General features: G+C 38.9%; 3 protein-coding genes across 7 annotated transcripts in view; 1 reads left to right on the plus strand and 2 right to left on the minus strand.

Annotated features, from left to right (window-relative positions):
- The window catches only part of LOC108138216, a 67,609-nt gene that overhangs the window by 16,027 nt on the left and 34,281 nt on the right, over positions 1-17,301 (plus strand). For 2 of the 4 annotated variants that reach the window (XM_017260354.2, XM_017260339.2), the window contains exons 1-2: positions 430-1,577; positions 11,606-11,652. The gene's annotated coding sequence lies outside the window, so the exon portion shown is untranslated. Of the gene's footprint in view, positions 1-429; positions 1,578-11,605; positions 11,653-17,301 lie in introns of those variants that run through there. The other 2 variants (XM_017260361.2, XM_017260346.2) reach the window with 1 other exon arrangement.
- On the minus strand, positions 4,752-6,039 carry LOC108138252. The gene is made up of 2 exons (XM_017260397.2): positions 5,943-6,039; positions 4,752-5,767 (listed from the first exon to the last, which is right to left on the minus strand). The coding sequence occupies exon 2, from the start codon at positions 5,744-5,746 to the stop codon at positions 4,841-4,843; it is 906 nt and encodes a 301-aa protein (XP_017115886.1). The 5' UTR covers positions 5,747-5,767; positions 5,943-6,039; the 3' UTR covers positions 4,752-4,840.
- LOC108138260 lies at positions 7,394-8,610 on the minus strand. Of its 2 annotated transcripts, none has more exons than XM_017260414.2 (2): positions 8,500-8,610; positions 7,394-8,444 (listed from the first exon to the last, which is right to left on the minus strand). In XM_017260414.2, the coding sequence occupies exon 2, from the start codon at positions 8,411-8,413 to the stop codon at positions 7,751-7,753; it is 663 nt and encodes a 220-aa protein (XP_017115903.1). In that variant the 5' UTR covers positions 8,414-8,444; positions 8,500-8,610; the 3' UTR covers positions 7,394-7,750. The 2 variants fall into 2 exon arrangements, with proteins under 2 accessions (XP_017115903.1, XP_017115897.1); XM_017260408.2 differs by having other exon boundaries at positions 7,394-8,449; positions 8,500-8,608.

Below are 17,301 nucleotides of genomic sequence, written 5' to 3' on the forward strand. Positions count from 1 at the left end.
GCTTTAATGGAACTGCAACTATTATTAGTTTATACAACTCATCGGTGAAAATTTTAACTTTTCGATTAATTCTTTAGCTTCTGCAATTGACATAAAAATGTTTATTCATTTGCAATTGATAAATGTCATTAAATATGCAGTTTACAGCCGGATAAATCACATCGAAAGCATAAATAAAGTAGTTACCCGCCGCAGCCTTCTGAATATTCAGGCAGAGAAACCGGTGAAAGTGATGCGCTCTCGCGGTGACTTTCCCTTGCGCTCTCTCGCCCTCTCACAATTTCCTGCTCTCCCAAAAGAGAGAGAGAGAGAGAGAGTATAACAGTTTGCCGAGTGAAAGACGAGGCACGAGGACGTCGCCGAGAGAAAACACGAAGGCCGCCTGGTTTTCACTTGGCGGAGGCGTCTGCATGCCTGGAAATCCGTCGAGCGTTGCGGGCGCAGCAGTTGAAAAGCGTACGCCGTGAGCGACAGACACGCCGCAGTCGATCCGTTCGAGTTCGCTCCACACCGCTCTGTTCCGCTTCGATCCGTAACCCCACCCGTGGATCGATCCTCCGGACGGATAAATCACAGCCGGCGGAGTTCACTTAGCCAAAACCCAAAAAGGTGACCCAGTAGGTCAGCCCAACCGGAGTTGACCGTACCCCACCGTGAGTGTGCGTGCGTGTGTGTAGAGAAAGTGGCGGCGAGAGGCAGTACGTGCCGCCAACAGAATTTTCCGAGTGTGCCGGGTAACGTGAGACGGGAATTTCAGGCGAAAAAACAACCTGAAATCCATTTGCCGCAATTTGAGGAACCAGAAGCAGCGACAACGACATGTGTAAACGCTAACGAGCCCGAAAGCGCGAACAATTTGATTGATTTTGATTGACATGCCACTCAGCGCATGCCACCCACTACGAAAAAGTGACTGAAAATAACACAGAGAGAGGGGGGGGGCAAAAAATAAACGAAAAACTTGAGTAACAATCGCCACGAACACAAGCCACCACAAATATTCACTAAAACTCAAACAAAGAGCAAACAAATATTGAAACGCGTATCAAGCACTTTCGGGTCTAAAAAATAATTGCCTTAAGGGCTGTCAGCGAAAGTGCCAACAAAACTGGGAAAAATAGCCACCCAACACAGGCCCAGGAAACAAAATGCAATCAAATCAAGGCCCATAAAAACCGCACAAAACAAGCTCGCAAAAAATCATACAAAATAATAATAAAAATCCACAGCATCAGGCGGCTAATCAACTACAACAAAATAACCGAAAAAATATATACAAATATCTAAAAAAAAAAAAAAAAAACGCTGAGTTGGGCAACTGTTTTTTTTCGGCATCACAGTCAGATTTCCCACTCCCCTTTTGCTGTGTCAGTGTGTAGTGGTCTCTTTTATTGTATATGTATTTGTGTGCCGCCTGCGTATGAAAAAAGGATAAAATATGCCGGCATTGATTTTCTTCGGCGACAACAACTACAACAACAGCAACAGCATCAGCATCATCAGCTAAACAGTAACTGCCATAATAAGAAACGAGAAAAGTTGCAGGAATCGAGGGTAAACTTTTTCGGACATTTTCGGTATGTTGTTTCTAATTTCTGCAGTGTTTAAGTTATTCCCGCTTGTTGTACATAAAACTCAACATTATTGCTGTCAAAGTTCTGACAGTTTGAACTTTTTATATATACTCGAACTGCCGGAGAGGCTTCAATATTTGTTATGCGCAAAGTTGCTTGCATAATTAGGTTAAATGCTTGTAAATAAACAAAAGTGTTCGATTTAAAAGAGTTGCCCTCGAAAAGTTTGCCATTGTGAGGACTGGCTGCTTTTGTGGGTTTGGGGATGAAGTTTTCGGTGTTGCATCTTGCTATGTTTTTGCAAGAGTTTGTCCAAAGAGTGGCCATAACTTGGGACAGGAGTTAAAAACAATAAAACTGGGATGGGTTGCTTTCGATTGGATGCACCGTGAAATGTTTGTGATATTTTTAGGAATTTTCCTCTGGGACTTGTCATTATTTTGTTCAACATTCAATTAAGCTGGTGTAAATTACGCCTGTTCGCAAACCTTAACCCTTCCGTCTGATTAAGCCGCTTTGATAAGGTCAGTTAATTGGCAAACACACAAAGTAACCAAAAGTAAAACTTGCTGATTTTAAAAAAATGTTTGTGTTGTGGCTTTTGTAAAATTCGAAAAAAAAGAAGGGCAAGGTGAAAGAACCACAACAAAGGACCTGAAGTCGGCTCATTTGGGGGGCGACCAAGGGTTAAACTGCAAACACTGGGAAGCCCACAGAAAGTCGTGTGTTTGACTCGAATTAAAAAGGGAAACAAGGAAATGCCGAAGGCAGTGCCTTTTCCACGCTGACGGCGTACAAATGAGAAAATTCATTATTTAACATTAATTAAGGCTTATTATGCACATTATCAACACAGTGGGGCAAACACGCACACAGGCGCAGAGGCGAACACGTATGCTAACCGCATTAAATGTCAGTCAAAGACTCGACTAAGTAAACACAAGCGAATGAAAGTTCCACTGTGTGTGTGTGTGTTTGAGTGTGTGTGTGTGCGGTTGATTGTCAGTTGTGTGTGTGGTAGTGTGCGTGAGTCTGTGGACAACTATCAGCCACACCAACACACATGCACAGGTGAAACTTTTACTTTTCCACCCAGCCTCAAGCCCCAAAAGGAAAGTCAGGTTCATAATTCAACGCCCGTCAGAGGAAAACGACGGGGAATGGGGGGAGATAGGGAGGTGGGGGGGAGGACATGGTGGTGGCCAGCAAGGACCAAACAGGATGCGAAGCGGCATCAGGAAAACAACAGGGAGCATGTAGTGAACTTATCGCGGATGTGGCAGACTAGCTGGTACCCATCAACCAAACTCTGCTGCTGTTGTCTTATTTTCCATTATGCAATGTAAATTATTATTATTTTTTTTGTTTTTCTGCTTAAAGAATTAAAATAAAATTATCAAATCATTCTTTTCATTTAAACAATTCACTTAAATTCGATTACAGTTTTATACAGTTTATTAAAGCAATTCAGACAGCTTTTACACCAATTAATTATACATATTAGCTGACAGGTTATATAATAATTTTCACTACCAAATGTATATTAAAACCGACTTAATGTATAAATTCGTGCCAATTGAATTCCAGTGAAAACGTTAGTAATAAATAAATAAAAATAGCAATTAAAGCTATTCTTTATTTAACTATAACTTTTAAAGGATCAGAAAAATCGAATGCAGATATATCATTAAACTCACAATATATTCATGATTTTAATTTCCGTCACTTTTATTTTTCGAAATCATACAACAGTATATTATATATAATTTGAAAGACTACAACTTATTTTACTTTCCATTCCGTTATCTTCATTCTGTACCTGTTTGCTGGGCCCAATATCCCCATCCCGATAACTTGCACCATCCGCTGCTGGGTGGAAAAGGTGTTTAAATTATTCAGTAAATTGTTAAGTAAATAGCAACCGAAAGACAACAATAACAGCAGCCAGAAAAACAGGCTCAGACATCAACACCATTCCCATTCCCATTCCCAAGCTCCTCGTGCCTATGGCCACTGAGGAAATTTACCTCTCATATGGCACCGATGATAATGATGGTGATAATGGTGGTGATTCCGGGTCTGATGATGGTGCTGATGCCGAAGCTCAGTCTGCAACTGAAACCGAGGCAGATGATGACACGCCGCACAGTTCACGGCTCAGCGGAGTTGCCGGCAGCAAATGTACAATAAAATAAACACCAAATGTGGATAGCAAGCCACGGGGTTTTCCAAATTTTGGGGAGGCATGGCGAAAGGGAAAGGATCGTAACGAAACGAAACGAAACGAAACGAAACGAAACAAACACAAAGCCGGAAACGGAAGCAGCTATGAGAGTTCAGGCGGCTGGAACGACGCACTCTGAACCAAGTAAACAATAGCGAGAAATTTGTTGGTCCAGGAGCAGGAAAGTCGATGCAGGAAAGTCGAAAGTAGACAAAGCCCTGTTGACTCACCTCAAAGGCAAGCACGCCCTCAAAACAGCAATAACTGTGGAGGGTTCAGGGTGGCACAGCCAAAAGTAGCGAAAACAATTGCACTTCCCAGAAGCGAAGTATGAATAATTCCACCAAGACATTTAAAAGTACTTACCCTCTGGGGCGGGACTTAAAAATACATTTTGATCAGCATTTGCTTATATTTAGATAGTATATGTGGCTATTTATTGGTCGAAATGGGTTATGTTAAAAGTCAAGGAAGTTAAATTTAACATAGAAACTAATAACAAAGGATATGTATTGTACATTTATGACTAAGGATTTATTTAGAAGCTACACGCAGAGAGAAGACGCATATTAAAATTAAACATTATAATATTTGATTGTTACATTGTTTTTCAAAATATATGCTTAAAATAAATTAAAATAATAAAAATGGAATTATTAACATATTTATTTGGTTTTACCCAATGGGAAAATTGTAGGTTAACATTGTTTGTTATCAATAAGCTCAATTTTCCATATTTAAAAATAAAAAAAAAGTGTAACACACTTTGATTTAAGAACAACACCTCTTTGGTGTCAAATAACTACCAAAAATATTTAATTTAAAATGAAAATATTTGGATTTGCCATGATTTTTCTCTGGGTGTAGTCTGAAATAGCAACTAGACATTTTTAAAGCCTTTTGCCACAAATGATTTCCATGCACTTGAGATTTTATTAAATAAACCAAAAATATTTGTTTCACTTTTATTCTGACAAGTTGTAAAAAAATTATTTTTTCGAATTTTTACTATTATGTGTGTGTACAAACGAAAAATATAAAGTTAGTAGAAAAAAGTCTTTACTTTTTTCAGAGCCTGCGTAAGGAAGCCGCGATTATTATCTTTTGACTCTCTACTGACCGTCGAAACTGGGAGTGGACTATCGCTCGCCTGCTGCATTGGCTCCTCAGGAAACTGCGTAGATATGGCAATTTTTCGCTTCACCAAGCTTTTACCGCGAAATTTGTCTTTTTCTTCAAGGCTCATTTTGCGCCACACGGTAGCGGCCTCCACGGCCATAAGACCGGGATTGGCTTGCCGAAACTTACGCAGGAAGTTCCTGTAGGTCGAAAAGCAACTGGTTTTGCGGCCCACTAACGATGGGCGCTTGTTCTGAACTGCAGGGTCATTTCGCTTGGAGCCTCGCTTTTTGGCGGCATTTGCTTGCAACCGCTTCACCGGCTTACGCATACCTTCATTCAATTTCTTTGGAATTTTCTTTGAGCGCTTGGACCTTTTTTGGGGCCCCTCAACTTTTTGGAGCTCCTCGGTATAAGCTAGTTCTTCAATCTCATTGAGATCGGCATCGGGTTGCATCACCTCACTGATCTCCGTCTGGACGATGGACATCGACGAAACTGAATAAGTCACGTTCCTGGGAGCCTCGATAACCCTCACATCACCATTGTCCAAGCTTCGCAAGTTGTAGGGCCCCTCAAAAATCTCATCCAATGTGGCCAAATCTAACTTGTATGGCATGTTTACTTTGTATCTATTGTAAGAAAACTCGTCGCGCTGTTTTGTATCCAATTTGTTCCATTTTGCACTGGCAGAAAGCTGAAGTTTCTTATCGTTTCTTATCCAACCATTCTCCTGCCTACAACAAGCCAAAAAGTTGTGGAATGCATTTCGAACGCCTCGACCAGGCGTTGATCGTTTCACGAACTTTTTTCTTAAAACAGGTGGCATTGTGTGTTATTTCTGTATATGCTATTGGTTGGTAGATTTTAATATTGGTTATTCTGTAAAAGCCGCAAAGAGAATATGCTAAAAATGAAGGACAGAGGCAATTGTATCATTTGGAAGTGAAAGAATCTTCTTACTTCACATCCCAGCTATTTTCTTTGCAACCACTATTTGAAAAGAAACGAAATAAAATATTTACCTTGAATTACGAAAGTTGTACTTCGTGAATAAAACTAGGCAAACGTAATGGCATGGGTAACTGAGATTAAACACTTTTTACACTTTCTAAGGCAAACGAAAATATATTTATTTTTTTGGTAATTTGAAACTATAAATATCGGAGATTTATCTGCCGCACAGACAGAGGATTGGAGCTCCTCCAAATTCCCAGTTTCTGGGCCGCAGAGTGCTCAGACGCAAATGACATGCAAAATAAGCAGCAGTACGTACCAGTGGAAAACCATAAGCAGCAGCAGCAGCAGCAGCAGGGCCACTTACTGAGCCCCAGACATCCGCCAGATAGGGTTTATTAGGGCACCGGGCCGGGCGACGTAATTTATGCGGGTTTTGGAGTAAAAATGTTTGCATAAACTTTATGCAAAAATATGCTCTGGCCACCAACGCATGCTGGGTTTCCATGGAAGGGGGCGGTTGTGCGGGTGGCATGGATTCTTCTGCTGAAACTCTTGGCCCAGGCACATTAACAGAAATTGATTTTCGATCGAAACAAAGTCTGCAAAATGCTCCATAGCTGAATTAGAAAATAAAGCAATTTGTTTTGCGCATTTTGTGTCGTTTTGGGTTATCCTGGAAAAAGTTTGATTAGTTTGTTTTGCATTTGTTTTTCGGTGTTGGGTTTTGGGTGCGGATAATGTTATTAATGTTTCTATAAAGTACAGTGGCCAGGGAGTTTATCGAACTCTCGGTCAACATTCTGTTTCACACTGGCCAAAAAGAGCTTTGGCAACATATTTGGCAAAACTTTGAATGCGGCGGGTTCAAAAAGTTTGCCAGAGTGTGTTTGGGGATTTTCCGTGAGTGCTGTTCTTTTTGTTACACACTTTTGGCCAACATTTTCGGTAAGCCCTTTCAGCAGGGGCCAGTTAGGTGGAGCCAGGTCAGCTGGATCCTAACCTTTTAGCACTCTGCATAAATGCACTTTGACTTTGCGCGGTTTACTGAGAGGTTACAGAGAGTTCAGAGTGAAGGGCTTAAATGGTGAGTTGTTCGTTTAGTAGAGGCGCAACCTTGTGACTTGGCTGTGACTCGGCTTACTCTACAAAAAATCGTTAAATGATAATACTATTTTTATATTGGTTTTGAAATTAATATAATAGTGTGGGCAAAGAATGTTGATAACAACTAATGCGAAATTTAAAGAATCCTTTATTTTGAAAATAAAAGGATCTGCTTAATTATTTTAAAAGCGTTGGAATATAGAAACGTTTACTTCAGTCATCCCTAAGATAGTCTCTCCTTTTATTTATAGCACTTACCCCTAAAATTTAATTATAGCATGTACCCTATCTTCACTTGTATAAGTTCAAAGCACCTGAAAGTTTCTTCACTGGAATACTAACAATTTAAAATTCTTCATCTTTGACGCTGGTTGGACCGAATAAGAAATACGTGTTATAAACAAAACAAAATAATTTTGTTTTTGATAAATAAGAAAAATATATTTATTTCAATCAGAAAATTGATCTTATAAAACTACGAAATAATTTTAAATATTGTTTACTTTAGTTTGATACTATCATACTCCATACATCATACTTCGCCATATAGAATTGGCTTCAACGGCTAGTCGGTTGGGATTTTTTCGTTGAAATTGGAACAGAAAATTCTGGTAATGTGGGAAATAACCTTTTCGGCCAGAACCGATGGGCAAATACTTCAATTGACGAACTTACGCTGCAAAAGCTCACGGAGTTACTGGGCATCATTCTTTTTTTTCTATTTTGCTTAGGACTAGGATGAGTTTCGGCATCTTTACTATCCGAGGTATTACTGGCTTTGCGATTGCGAACTGCCGGAGGAGTCGAGGATTGAACTCGCTTTTTTGACTGCCTTCAATTTTAGCCTCAGCCGCATTAATGGTTTTTGCAGTTTATTGGTCGGTTTCTTTTCCTTATAATATTGTCGCGATGCTTTTGTTTTTGGCTCCTCAACCTCATTGTTTCCAACCTTTTCATTATCATTGTTATATTCATGAATATCAACATCCATTTTCTTTTCCGGGTGAAACATCTCATCACTGTTATCACATTTGGAAAATAATTTGAGGACATAGTTCTCCGCTTTGTAAGCTTCTTTGTGATTTTCTGGCAATTGAACCCACATGGCAGCTGCTTCGTGCATATCACCCTTGCTGTCACGAGCCATGTAAAAATCCAGGAGAAAGTTTGCAAAGGACTTGTCTCTAGCCGCAAAGGATGTGCTGGGTATTTCAATCTCAAAGGTGTTGGAAATATCATCCAACTCGATGATTTTCTCAAAGTCCACAATGCCTCGCGATGAAGTGTTGAAGTCCGAATCGTTGTTCGTCCCACCGATGCAAATCGACGAACTTGAATAATGCAGGATCCTGGGACTCACGATTTCCGTCACATCGTCCTGTGCAAATGAGGTTGATTGAGTTCCCAACCCCTTTCCAAAAACAGGAGCCATTTCGTGTTTTGTACGCTTTTGTCTCTATGATCTATTCTACAAAGATGGTAAATTTTAAGAAATATAATGTGATTTTTACGACTTACAAAATAATGGTATGATCGTAAACATCCGGATGCCGAAAATGTGACAAGATTGTGTTACAAAATAACTACTTTTAGTCTGTATAAGTAAATGGCATGGTTAACTGGGATTTAAATATTTTAACATCTTGAAAGCTTGAGATAAATATATAAAAATAAAAATATTCGCAATGAAATAGATCTTTTTTGGAATTTACACTCTTAATATTATAAAATATTGTTTGTATTATTAATTACTATTTATTACTCAAATTCATTACGCTGTGTTTTATCGATTTAAAAGTAGAACACGACATTTCGTTTGATTTGGTTTTATAATTCCAAGGAAATTCAATTTAGTAGCCTGCAAAAATGTTGTTGCCTCGTGTTGCCTAATTTTGTAGGTCAAAGCAATTGGCGAGGTGCTAATTTGCTTTTCAAGTCTCAAGATCAAAGACTGCGCTTAAATTTCCACTTGTCGGTGCCAATCTGCTGACGCCCCACAGCCTTGACCACATTCCCTGCTCAAACTGACCGTGACCAGAAACAAATTGGCGTGCAAAGTGCTCGACAAATCAATTGCAATTACCCGGGTAAATGGGCCAAAGTTGAGGAGGCTGGGGGCAGCTTGGGCCAAATGTAAAACATTAAATAATTCCATTCTGCGCCTGTTATGCGCCGCAATGAGCCACGAGCTCAATCAGAAAGTTAGCCAAACAAATTGCAAACGAAATCACCAATGAGATATGCTTTCGCCCTGGTTATGCTTTCGGCCGACTTTATTTCTGGCTTTGCATTTACTTTGTTTTTCCCTCAGCCAAGCCAAACGAACGGGGAGGAAAATCGGGCAACAATAATAACAAGGACAGGCACGGCAAGGGCTCACTCAATTTTTTCCGCGGAGAGCGAAAGCAATTTCCGTTCGTTAAACCTACATTTCGAAATTAAATTTTTTACACTTGAGAAGTTCGCAGCTTCAAATATTTTCATTTTGCCTCAGACGCAGCGCAATTATGCGCTGTCAGTGGGGGTGAGTGTGGGGTGTGAAGGGACCTGGCAACCCTGGCCTACTCGAACTGGGAGCCAGGACGAAACCCATTTCTGCCAACCTCCCCCAGACTAAGGAAGTGAGTTGTAATGCGCTGTAAGGGCGTGACGCCTTTAAAACTTTGCCCCTTTTTGGGGTGGAGGGTTGAGCTTAATCATCGACTTGGTAATACCCATTGTGGTTCCTCGGAGGGAAATGTATTTAACCAAATTCATTCGCTTTGGGAACGGTTGTCATGTAGACTTTAAAATAACATAAGAGGGGATATAAGAAAAATTTTAAAAAAGTTCCTACAGGCTTTGACAAAATTACTCAGCTTGTTTTGCAAAATATATATTAATAATAAATAAAAATATTTTTATTTGGTTTACCGAAATCTTAAAAAATATCAGTAAAGCTGTCATCCTTAAATAAGTAATTTACTTGACTCCTTTTGTTGGTTATTATCTTTTACAGGGGTATTTTTACTAAATCTTAAACCTTTTCCAAATTTACTGAGGCATTTCTATTTCAGAAAAAAAGAGTTTTTTGCTCGGTTAAATATAATTAACTTAACAATAAATATTATTATTACAAAAAAAAATTTAGACAATTCTAATATTTTTTTTATTAATAATAAGAGATAAAACTGTCAAAAGTTAAGACGTTTCTTTAAAGCGTTGCCCATTTAAAAACACTCAAATCGAAATACCCAAAAACAGCGTCTCATGGGGTACTAAAAAAACAACCATCAACAACGTGCGGAAAAGCTGAAAAATATACACGAAAATATTGCTCAAACAAATGCCGAGTCTCGACGCACCCCGCCCTTCAACTCCCCATCCTGCCAGCCACCAAGCCACCCATCCACCCACTCATTACATCTTCCCACGCAAGGAGCAGAGAATAAAAAGTTTAGACTCTGTTTGCTGTGGTTGCCCCTCGTGGTCTGCGGAGGAGGGCAAACAAAAAATGCTGCCGAGTATTAAATATCTATTGGGGAAAAGTGCGGAGTGCCTCGACCTTCAGGAGATGCAAATATTGTGCTTGTTTTTCATTATGTTTTCCGTCGCTGGCTTGACAAATTCTCCCTGGCAGCTTAATTGAGGCATTACTTGTGTCATCGATTTTCGCTGAGCTTCACTTTGGAATATGGCACGGGTATCTGATCACACAAGCCGCCACGATCCCATCTAATTTATATTATCTGCTTAATTTATATGGAACTTGAAATTGCAAAACAACAACCCCAAGTCGAAAGATAAGTCCTGCCTTTCGTTAGGCCAGAAAAGGAGAAAGTTGCAAAAAAAAAAAAAAGTGGAACAAAGAAAAGGACCAAGGGACCGCCAATAAAATCTGTTTTATTTGCATGCCCCTGGCGAGGACAGAGACGTGGCCTTATTTTGGTTATTCGAAAGGAGCCCGGGGCTAATAAACGGACAATCAGAATTCGAATAAACTGGTTGCAATTTTAGCTGCCATGAAACGGAATTAAAATGAAAGTTTACAGCATTTTTATTGGATTGCAGTACGAGTACGAGCTTGCTGTTTACAGTAAACAAAGGGTTGGCCTTTGAAGGCTTGGCAGGAAGTTCAAGCAGTAGCTAAGAAGTTGCAGAGAGGTCAAAGGTCCCGAGCCACGCCCCTGTTCCTGCAGGAATGCATCAAGAAAAAAAAGTTGGGCGACGCGTCTGGCATACTACGATGCCATTAAATAGAATATTTAATTTTATTGTTGCCCCCGCAGCCTTATGGCGTTGTCCTTTGTCACCAAAGATACATCACACACACACACACAAACACACACACCCACAAAAGGGTCAGGCTGGCTGCTTTCACAAAATGAAGCGGCTCGCATTTTTCGAGGCTTAGCTACAAATTTAAATTCCGAGCATGCTGCTACGAGGACTCCAAAGGCATCCAGCATCCAACACATATTTACATATTCTCCTTGCCCGCCTCACTTTCCGAATTTTCCACCCAAAGCCATTTTATATTAAAAAAAGAGGAAAAACAAAACAAAATGGAACGAAAAGTTTTATACATTTCTAATATAAAAACCCTTTTGCGTTGTTTTTCAAAGCCCTTTCTTCTCTCTTTCAGGTTACTTTTTGGACAACTAAGCTGCGGATGATTAAAGCGATAATAAGGTAGGTTTGAAAAAATATCAGACAGCTTTAAAATATTGTTCTGCAAAAAACAAAGTACTATATAAAAAAATATAAACGAGTTTAGAAATAACTTTGCCATTTTAATATAGAAAGCGAAAGTCATCATCATTACAGAAAAATTGAATCACGTTAAAGGTAATGGTAAATGTATCTTACCATTTATTTAATTTTTTGAATATCTTCCTGTTTTTTTGGCAAATCAAATTAAATATGCAAATAAAAAGCGACGTCACGGCTTTGAAGTAAGTTTTCAATTTGGTGCAATATTTATTTTCCTTTGTGCTTTTTTTTTTGCCATCAAGCTGTCATGTGCTTGGGCTTCATTTATTTATGATTATATTTATTTATTTATAAATGTTATTTGTGCATATGGGCGTTTCGTCAAAAATGCGTGCAATATTTCATTGGGGTTTAAAAACAATATTTATACGCTTGCGGGCCAAAAGTAAAACCGAGAGTTTTTGCCTGTTTGTTGAACTTGCCACTTTTTTCCTCCATTGGGTGGGTGTGGGCCTTTATTAACTGAACGACATAAAAATGGCCACAAAAATTGCTGGCAATGGCCATGTAAAAGAAGCACAGACAAACGGCATTCGCAATAAAAACGAAATTGATTTATGAGTAGGCTTGAAATGTTGCCATTTTGCCATGTTGATTGCAGCTATTTGTGGCTCTACGAAAACGAAGCGCAGTTTTTATCAACGTCATTGACAAGGTCTGATTTATCTGACACCTATTTCTTCTCTGATTTTGTTTTTTTTGGACAAGAAATTTTAAATAAATGTTAAGAATTAATATTTTGAGTAGAAGCTTGCCAATATTTGGATTAAAGTTATCACCAACTGAATTTTAAGTGTACTAAATAGCTATCAAAAATACAAAACTTTCACAAGATCGGAAAAATTTTATGTGAACTTGCCTTTTAACATTTAATTTATAGATATAGATTGTCAGATAAAGGAAATAACATTCAACTTTTGTTAATAAATTTAATTTCAATTTATCTTTGATTGAAGTGAATTATTTTTTTTTTAATCCAAGATCAAGACTGCTGTAAGTCCTTCGTTACTACTTTTCAAATATGATCTTTTATGATTTTTACCGCTCTGTTGAGCTTCAATACCCATTAACTTCAATAAGAATGCATATAAATAAGTCCTGCGTTTTGAACATCCTTTGTATGTAATATAAGCCCTGACTTAAATAAGTGTATGAATGTTCAACCAGTACTCCTCGCTGTTCAGTATTATTCCTTATACACTCAATTCTCGCCAGTTGTCTCCAAGTTATCTCATTATATGTACTTGAGGTTGGCGAGGTGGAAAATGCGGAGGAGAATGGCAACATTTTAATTTCTTTTTAATGCGGTACGAACTCATGGTCTTAGCTTCTTGCTTGGGGTAGGCCAAAAAATTAATTATCGTTGGCAAACACGCTCAGCGAGGGGGTGGAAAAGTGGGAAAATGTGGGTGGAAAAATCATTGCAAGTGAATTGTAAGCCGCTGGAACTGAGACTCTACGTTTTTCATTATACGAGCGTTGTTAGGCTAAAAATAAATTGCTTATTAAAAAGCCTTTGCAGCACATGCATAGCCAGGTGGTTGGGTGGTTAGGTGGATTGGTTGCGGCGGTGGTGGTGGTGGTGGTGCGAAGGGTGGAGCCACTCATTTACACTTGAGGGGGGAAGGAAAGCAGAGTGGCGAGGAGCTGTTAGCAGTGACAATGCGAAATGGAGCGATGGAAGCAGACATCCAACTGGGTGTGAATGACAAAGCCGCCAGGAATCTCTCAGCCACTCCCACCCGCCCATTCCTCAATCAGTCTGCGCCCCCTTTCTCACATTTTTTGTTGGAGCTTTTCCTCTAAGCGCGATAAAGTCCTTGAAGCAATCGACTTAATGCCTGGCTGTGGCGTTTGTACATATTTAGTTTGCATTTACATGGCACACACAGCCACAACAAGGACATCGGCATACACAGACACCGAGAGAAACATCAAATTGTAATAAATTAGTTAAGTAACATGACATGCAAAGCAAATCCTTACAGAAATATATAAAGTTTATGTGTATATGGTAGAATTTTTTACTTTTGTTCGATTAAGATATAAAATTGGGATTGATGAATAGAATATCTAGCTGTATGGCTAAAGAGTACAAATTTGTTTATTAATAAGAGCAATAAAAGGAGGTAAATCAAACATTAAGGGAAAATAAAATCAAAACAAATTAGTGGAGTTACATATCTTTAATATTTTTAACATTTTAATGCAACAATATAAGAGTTTGCTGTCTGAATTCTATTTTTGTAATTTAACGTTAAAAGTCATGATTAATTTAGCCTTTGATAGAAATATAATCAAGAAATGGAAAGATCGAAAATTATATTCGAATCGAATACTTATATTTCTAAAACAAAGTCAATGTAATCAACAAAACAATAAGGCAGTAGTTTTTCGCAGTGTATGAGGGTCTAGCTAGAACATTTAATTTTCTACACATTGCACCATGTTCCGATAGATTAACTGGATATTGGGATGCCACTCCATCTGTGTGCTCTGCTCGAAATGAGCGCTTTATAAATATGTACTCGTCAGCATCCGAGGTGGAGACAATTTGCCACGCCCCTTATCCCTATCTCCGGCAGGACCTGGTAGCAGGCCTGATTGGATAGGCCATAGTTCGAAAGTCAAAAGTCAGGTATCCTCCCGTCCAGTGTGGGTGATTTTGGGGCGATTGCGTGTGCTCGTGTGTGTGTATCCTGCACGCTTGAATGAATTTTTGTCAACGTGATTCGCATTAGAATGTGTATTCAAATGAGCACATAATTTGTTTGTTTGCTTGCTTCCCAGCTACCCCAAGTCTGTAAGCATTAAGATATGTCTACATGTGGAATTAAGCTTCCTGGCAATGATGAGATCGACCTGACGATGCCAACTAGCAAATAAATTAAATGGGCAAATAAATAATACGATGGATATGTTAGCAAACATAATATTTGTAGCTCATATATCTGGGAAGCAAGCATTAAATATAAGTATTTATATATGGAGGAAATTTAGAAACAGATTAATATATATAATTGAATTATTTTAATAATATTACAAAAATATTTTCAAATTCAATAGGAACTGTAAAACTTTCCAATATAACAATAAAAAAGTCAAATATCCATAGTACTTAGCAGAAATATTAATATTTTAAAATTTGTTGTTATAAAAGTATTGACAAAATTAATAATATAAAATTCTTAAATTCAAAGATACCTTTTTTAGCAATGGGTATCACTTGGAAGCATAAATATCGGAGCGTGCGGCGCTGAGTATTCGGCATTTTATGAGTGCAATTATGTGTGGCAGAGTGTTGTGTGTGTGAAAAAGAGACCCTCTGGGGCAGGAAATAGGTGTGGGGCCTGCGTTTGATATAAATTTCGAACAAATTACAAATAAATTGGAGTTGTCGTGGCTGCACCATTGTCAACCCCAAAAGCAATCGCTGCCAAGAGAGGCCCCACTAGTAATTTAAAATATGCAAATTTCCCAGAGCTCTGTTCCAACCCTCTGGGCCCCGACACACCCACCACTTGGTGGAGTATTTATTGCTATTCGCTTTGTCGTCGCCGAAAACAGTTTTAAAGACAATTTCCATTGAGGTTTCCCTTAGCTTTTCCCACCCATTCCCGACAACCATAACATTTAATTTACTTAAGTTCACTAAGCCGCTTTCGGGCCAATCACTTTGACGAATATTGTGTCTGGGCCGCATTTTAATTAAATGTGCGAGAATAAAGCCATGTGCAGTTTATATGGGGCTTATACTTTTGTCATTTTGCCCTGTTTTGCGTGTGTCTTATGTTTGATTGATGGGCGCTTGTGCAACTTTTTGTGGCCAGCAAGTCAACGCGAATTGATTTAATGCGGAATGCATTTGGTTTTATTGTTACTTGTTGTGGGCTCTCGTTTTGATGGACAATTCGCGGACACATTGGTTCCGTTGATTGCATCTGGCCATAAATATACATTTTTTTAAGCTCATATGAGCGAGTCCTGCAGGACTGCAAATAAATGTTCCTGCGAGCGGTGTAAATCATCGCTTTGATGAATGGCCAGCAATAAATATATTAAAAGCATTTATTGAAAAATAATCAATTTGTAAAATAAATATGTAAACTAAATTTATTATATTTTTATAAATTGTTCTAAGTTTTATTCGCTTGTGTATTTGTAAAATATATATTTTTTCCTTTATTTCATTTTCGTAGATTTCATTGAATTCTTTTTGGTGATTCGGGTACATTTACAAAGCTGAAACCGTATTACTTTTCCTTTCATTTTCGAATTCAAAGCAAACCGCAATGAAATCAACAAAAATTCAAATGTTCGCTGCACTTTTCTAAATGAAAGTGCACTGAAACTAGGGCGGTGCCACGACCAAATGGAAAGTACACAGAAACTCCACTTTAACAACATTTTTGCAGCGGTTTGGCAATTGGATTTTGTAGCCTTTTGAAGTGGCGCAGACGAACTAATTTTTTGACTTTCACCAAAAGAACAAAAACAAAAGTGGTTTGTTGTTGCAGAAAATTTCCCCGATTTTTAGTTCCCTTTGCTTCTTTTGAGCCAGCTTTATTTTCGCGCATTTACTGTTTGTATGAAACAATAATAATAAATTGTGTGGCAATTCAGAAGACGGCTTTTGTCGCTTGCTGGCTTCCCTCCAGCTCCTATGCCACGCCCACTTGCCTGCCCAGCCCCCGTATCATTTCTGCTAACTTTCACTATTTGTGTTTGTATTTTGCGGGACCGGAAAGTTTTTGTGCCTCTTTTGCTTTGAATTTATTTGTTTGTTTTTGCGTCAAAAGGGGATTTTGGGCAAATTATTTAAGCCTATTGAACCTGCCGGTTGCCTGGCTGTGGTAATTGCGTAACCAAATAATTGCTGGCTTCTTGATTTTCACCCTAACTACTTAACCCTGGCTTTATTAAGTTTACAATGGTACAACTTGTCGTATACGCAATGCCAGCGGTTTGACGGTAAACGGGGGGCTGGCGATGTTATTAAACATTTTCTTCCGAAACTCGGCATTTAAGTTCTGTTTGAGCTTGTCTTTTCGTCTTTCAGTCCATAGTCTTTGCCACCCTTCGTCGCTTTTCCCATGCGTTGATAGACTTTTCTGACGATTGAGATTGAGGCGAACCGAACGTTGCAGAGAGCCCAAAGGCATAAGGAAACTGGCGCCATTTTGTATTCCGCACAGACACACGCATATACTTTGGTATATATATATATGTATTCTGTGTGAGTGTGAGTGGCAAAGTGACGATAAAACATTTGCCTCGATTTCTTAAGTATGCCATATCAGGAAAGAGCTGCCAAAGCTCTGGAAATGAGGGGATTGGACTGAGGAGGCGGCGGCGGCTGATGAGCAGCTTGTTCCTGCACCCTAGCGAGTTGGGTATTACGATACCATTACGTAATTCTATGAGGGAACTTGGAATCGTATATGCCATCAGAAAAATTGCGCAAACTCAATTATTGATGAGCCCTGGTTGGCAAATCAAAAGTGAACCAAAGTCTTTGTTTTCAAGTGCTAGAAACGGGGCTTATGTTTCTCAGCTATCGGATTTTTG

Source organism: Drosophila elegans, unplaced genomic scaffold, assembly GCF_018152505.1.
Source record: "Drosophila elegans isolate 14027-0461.03 unplaced genomic scaffold, ASM1815250v1 contig_814, whole genome shotgun sequence".
NCBI classification, from domain to species: domain Eukaryota; kingdom Metazoa; phylum Arthropoda; class Insecta; order Diptera; family Drosophilidae; genus Drosophila; species Drosophila elegans.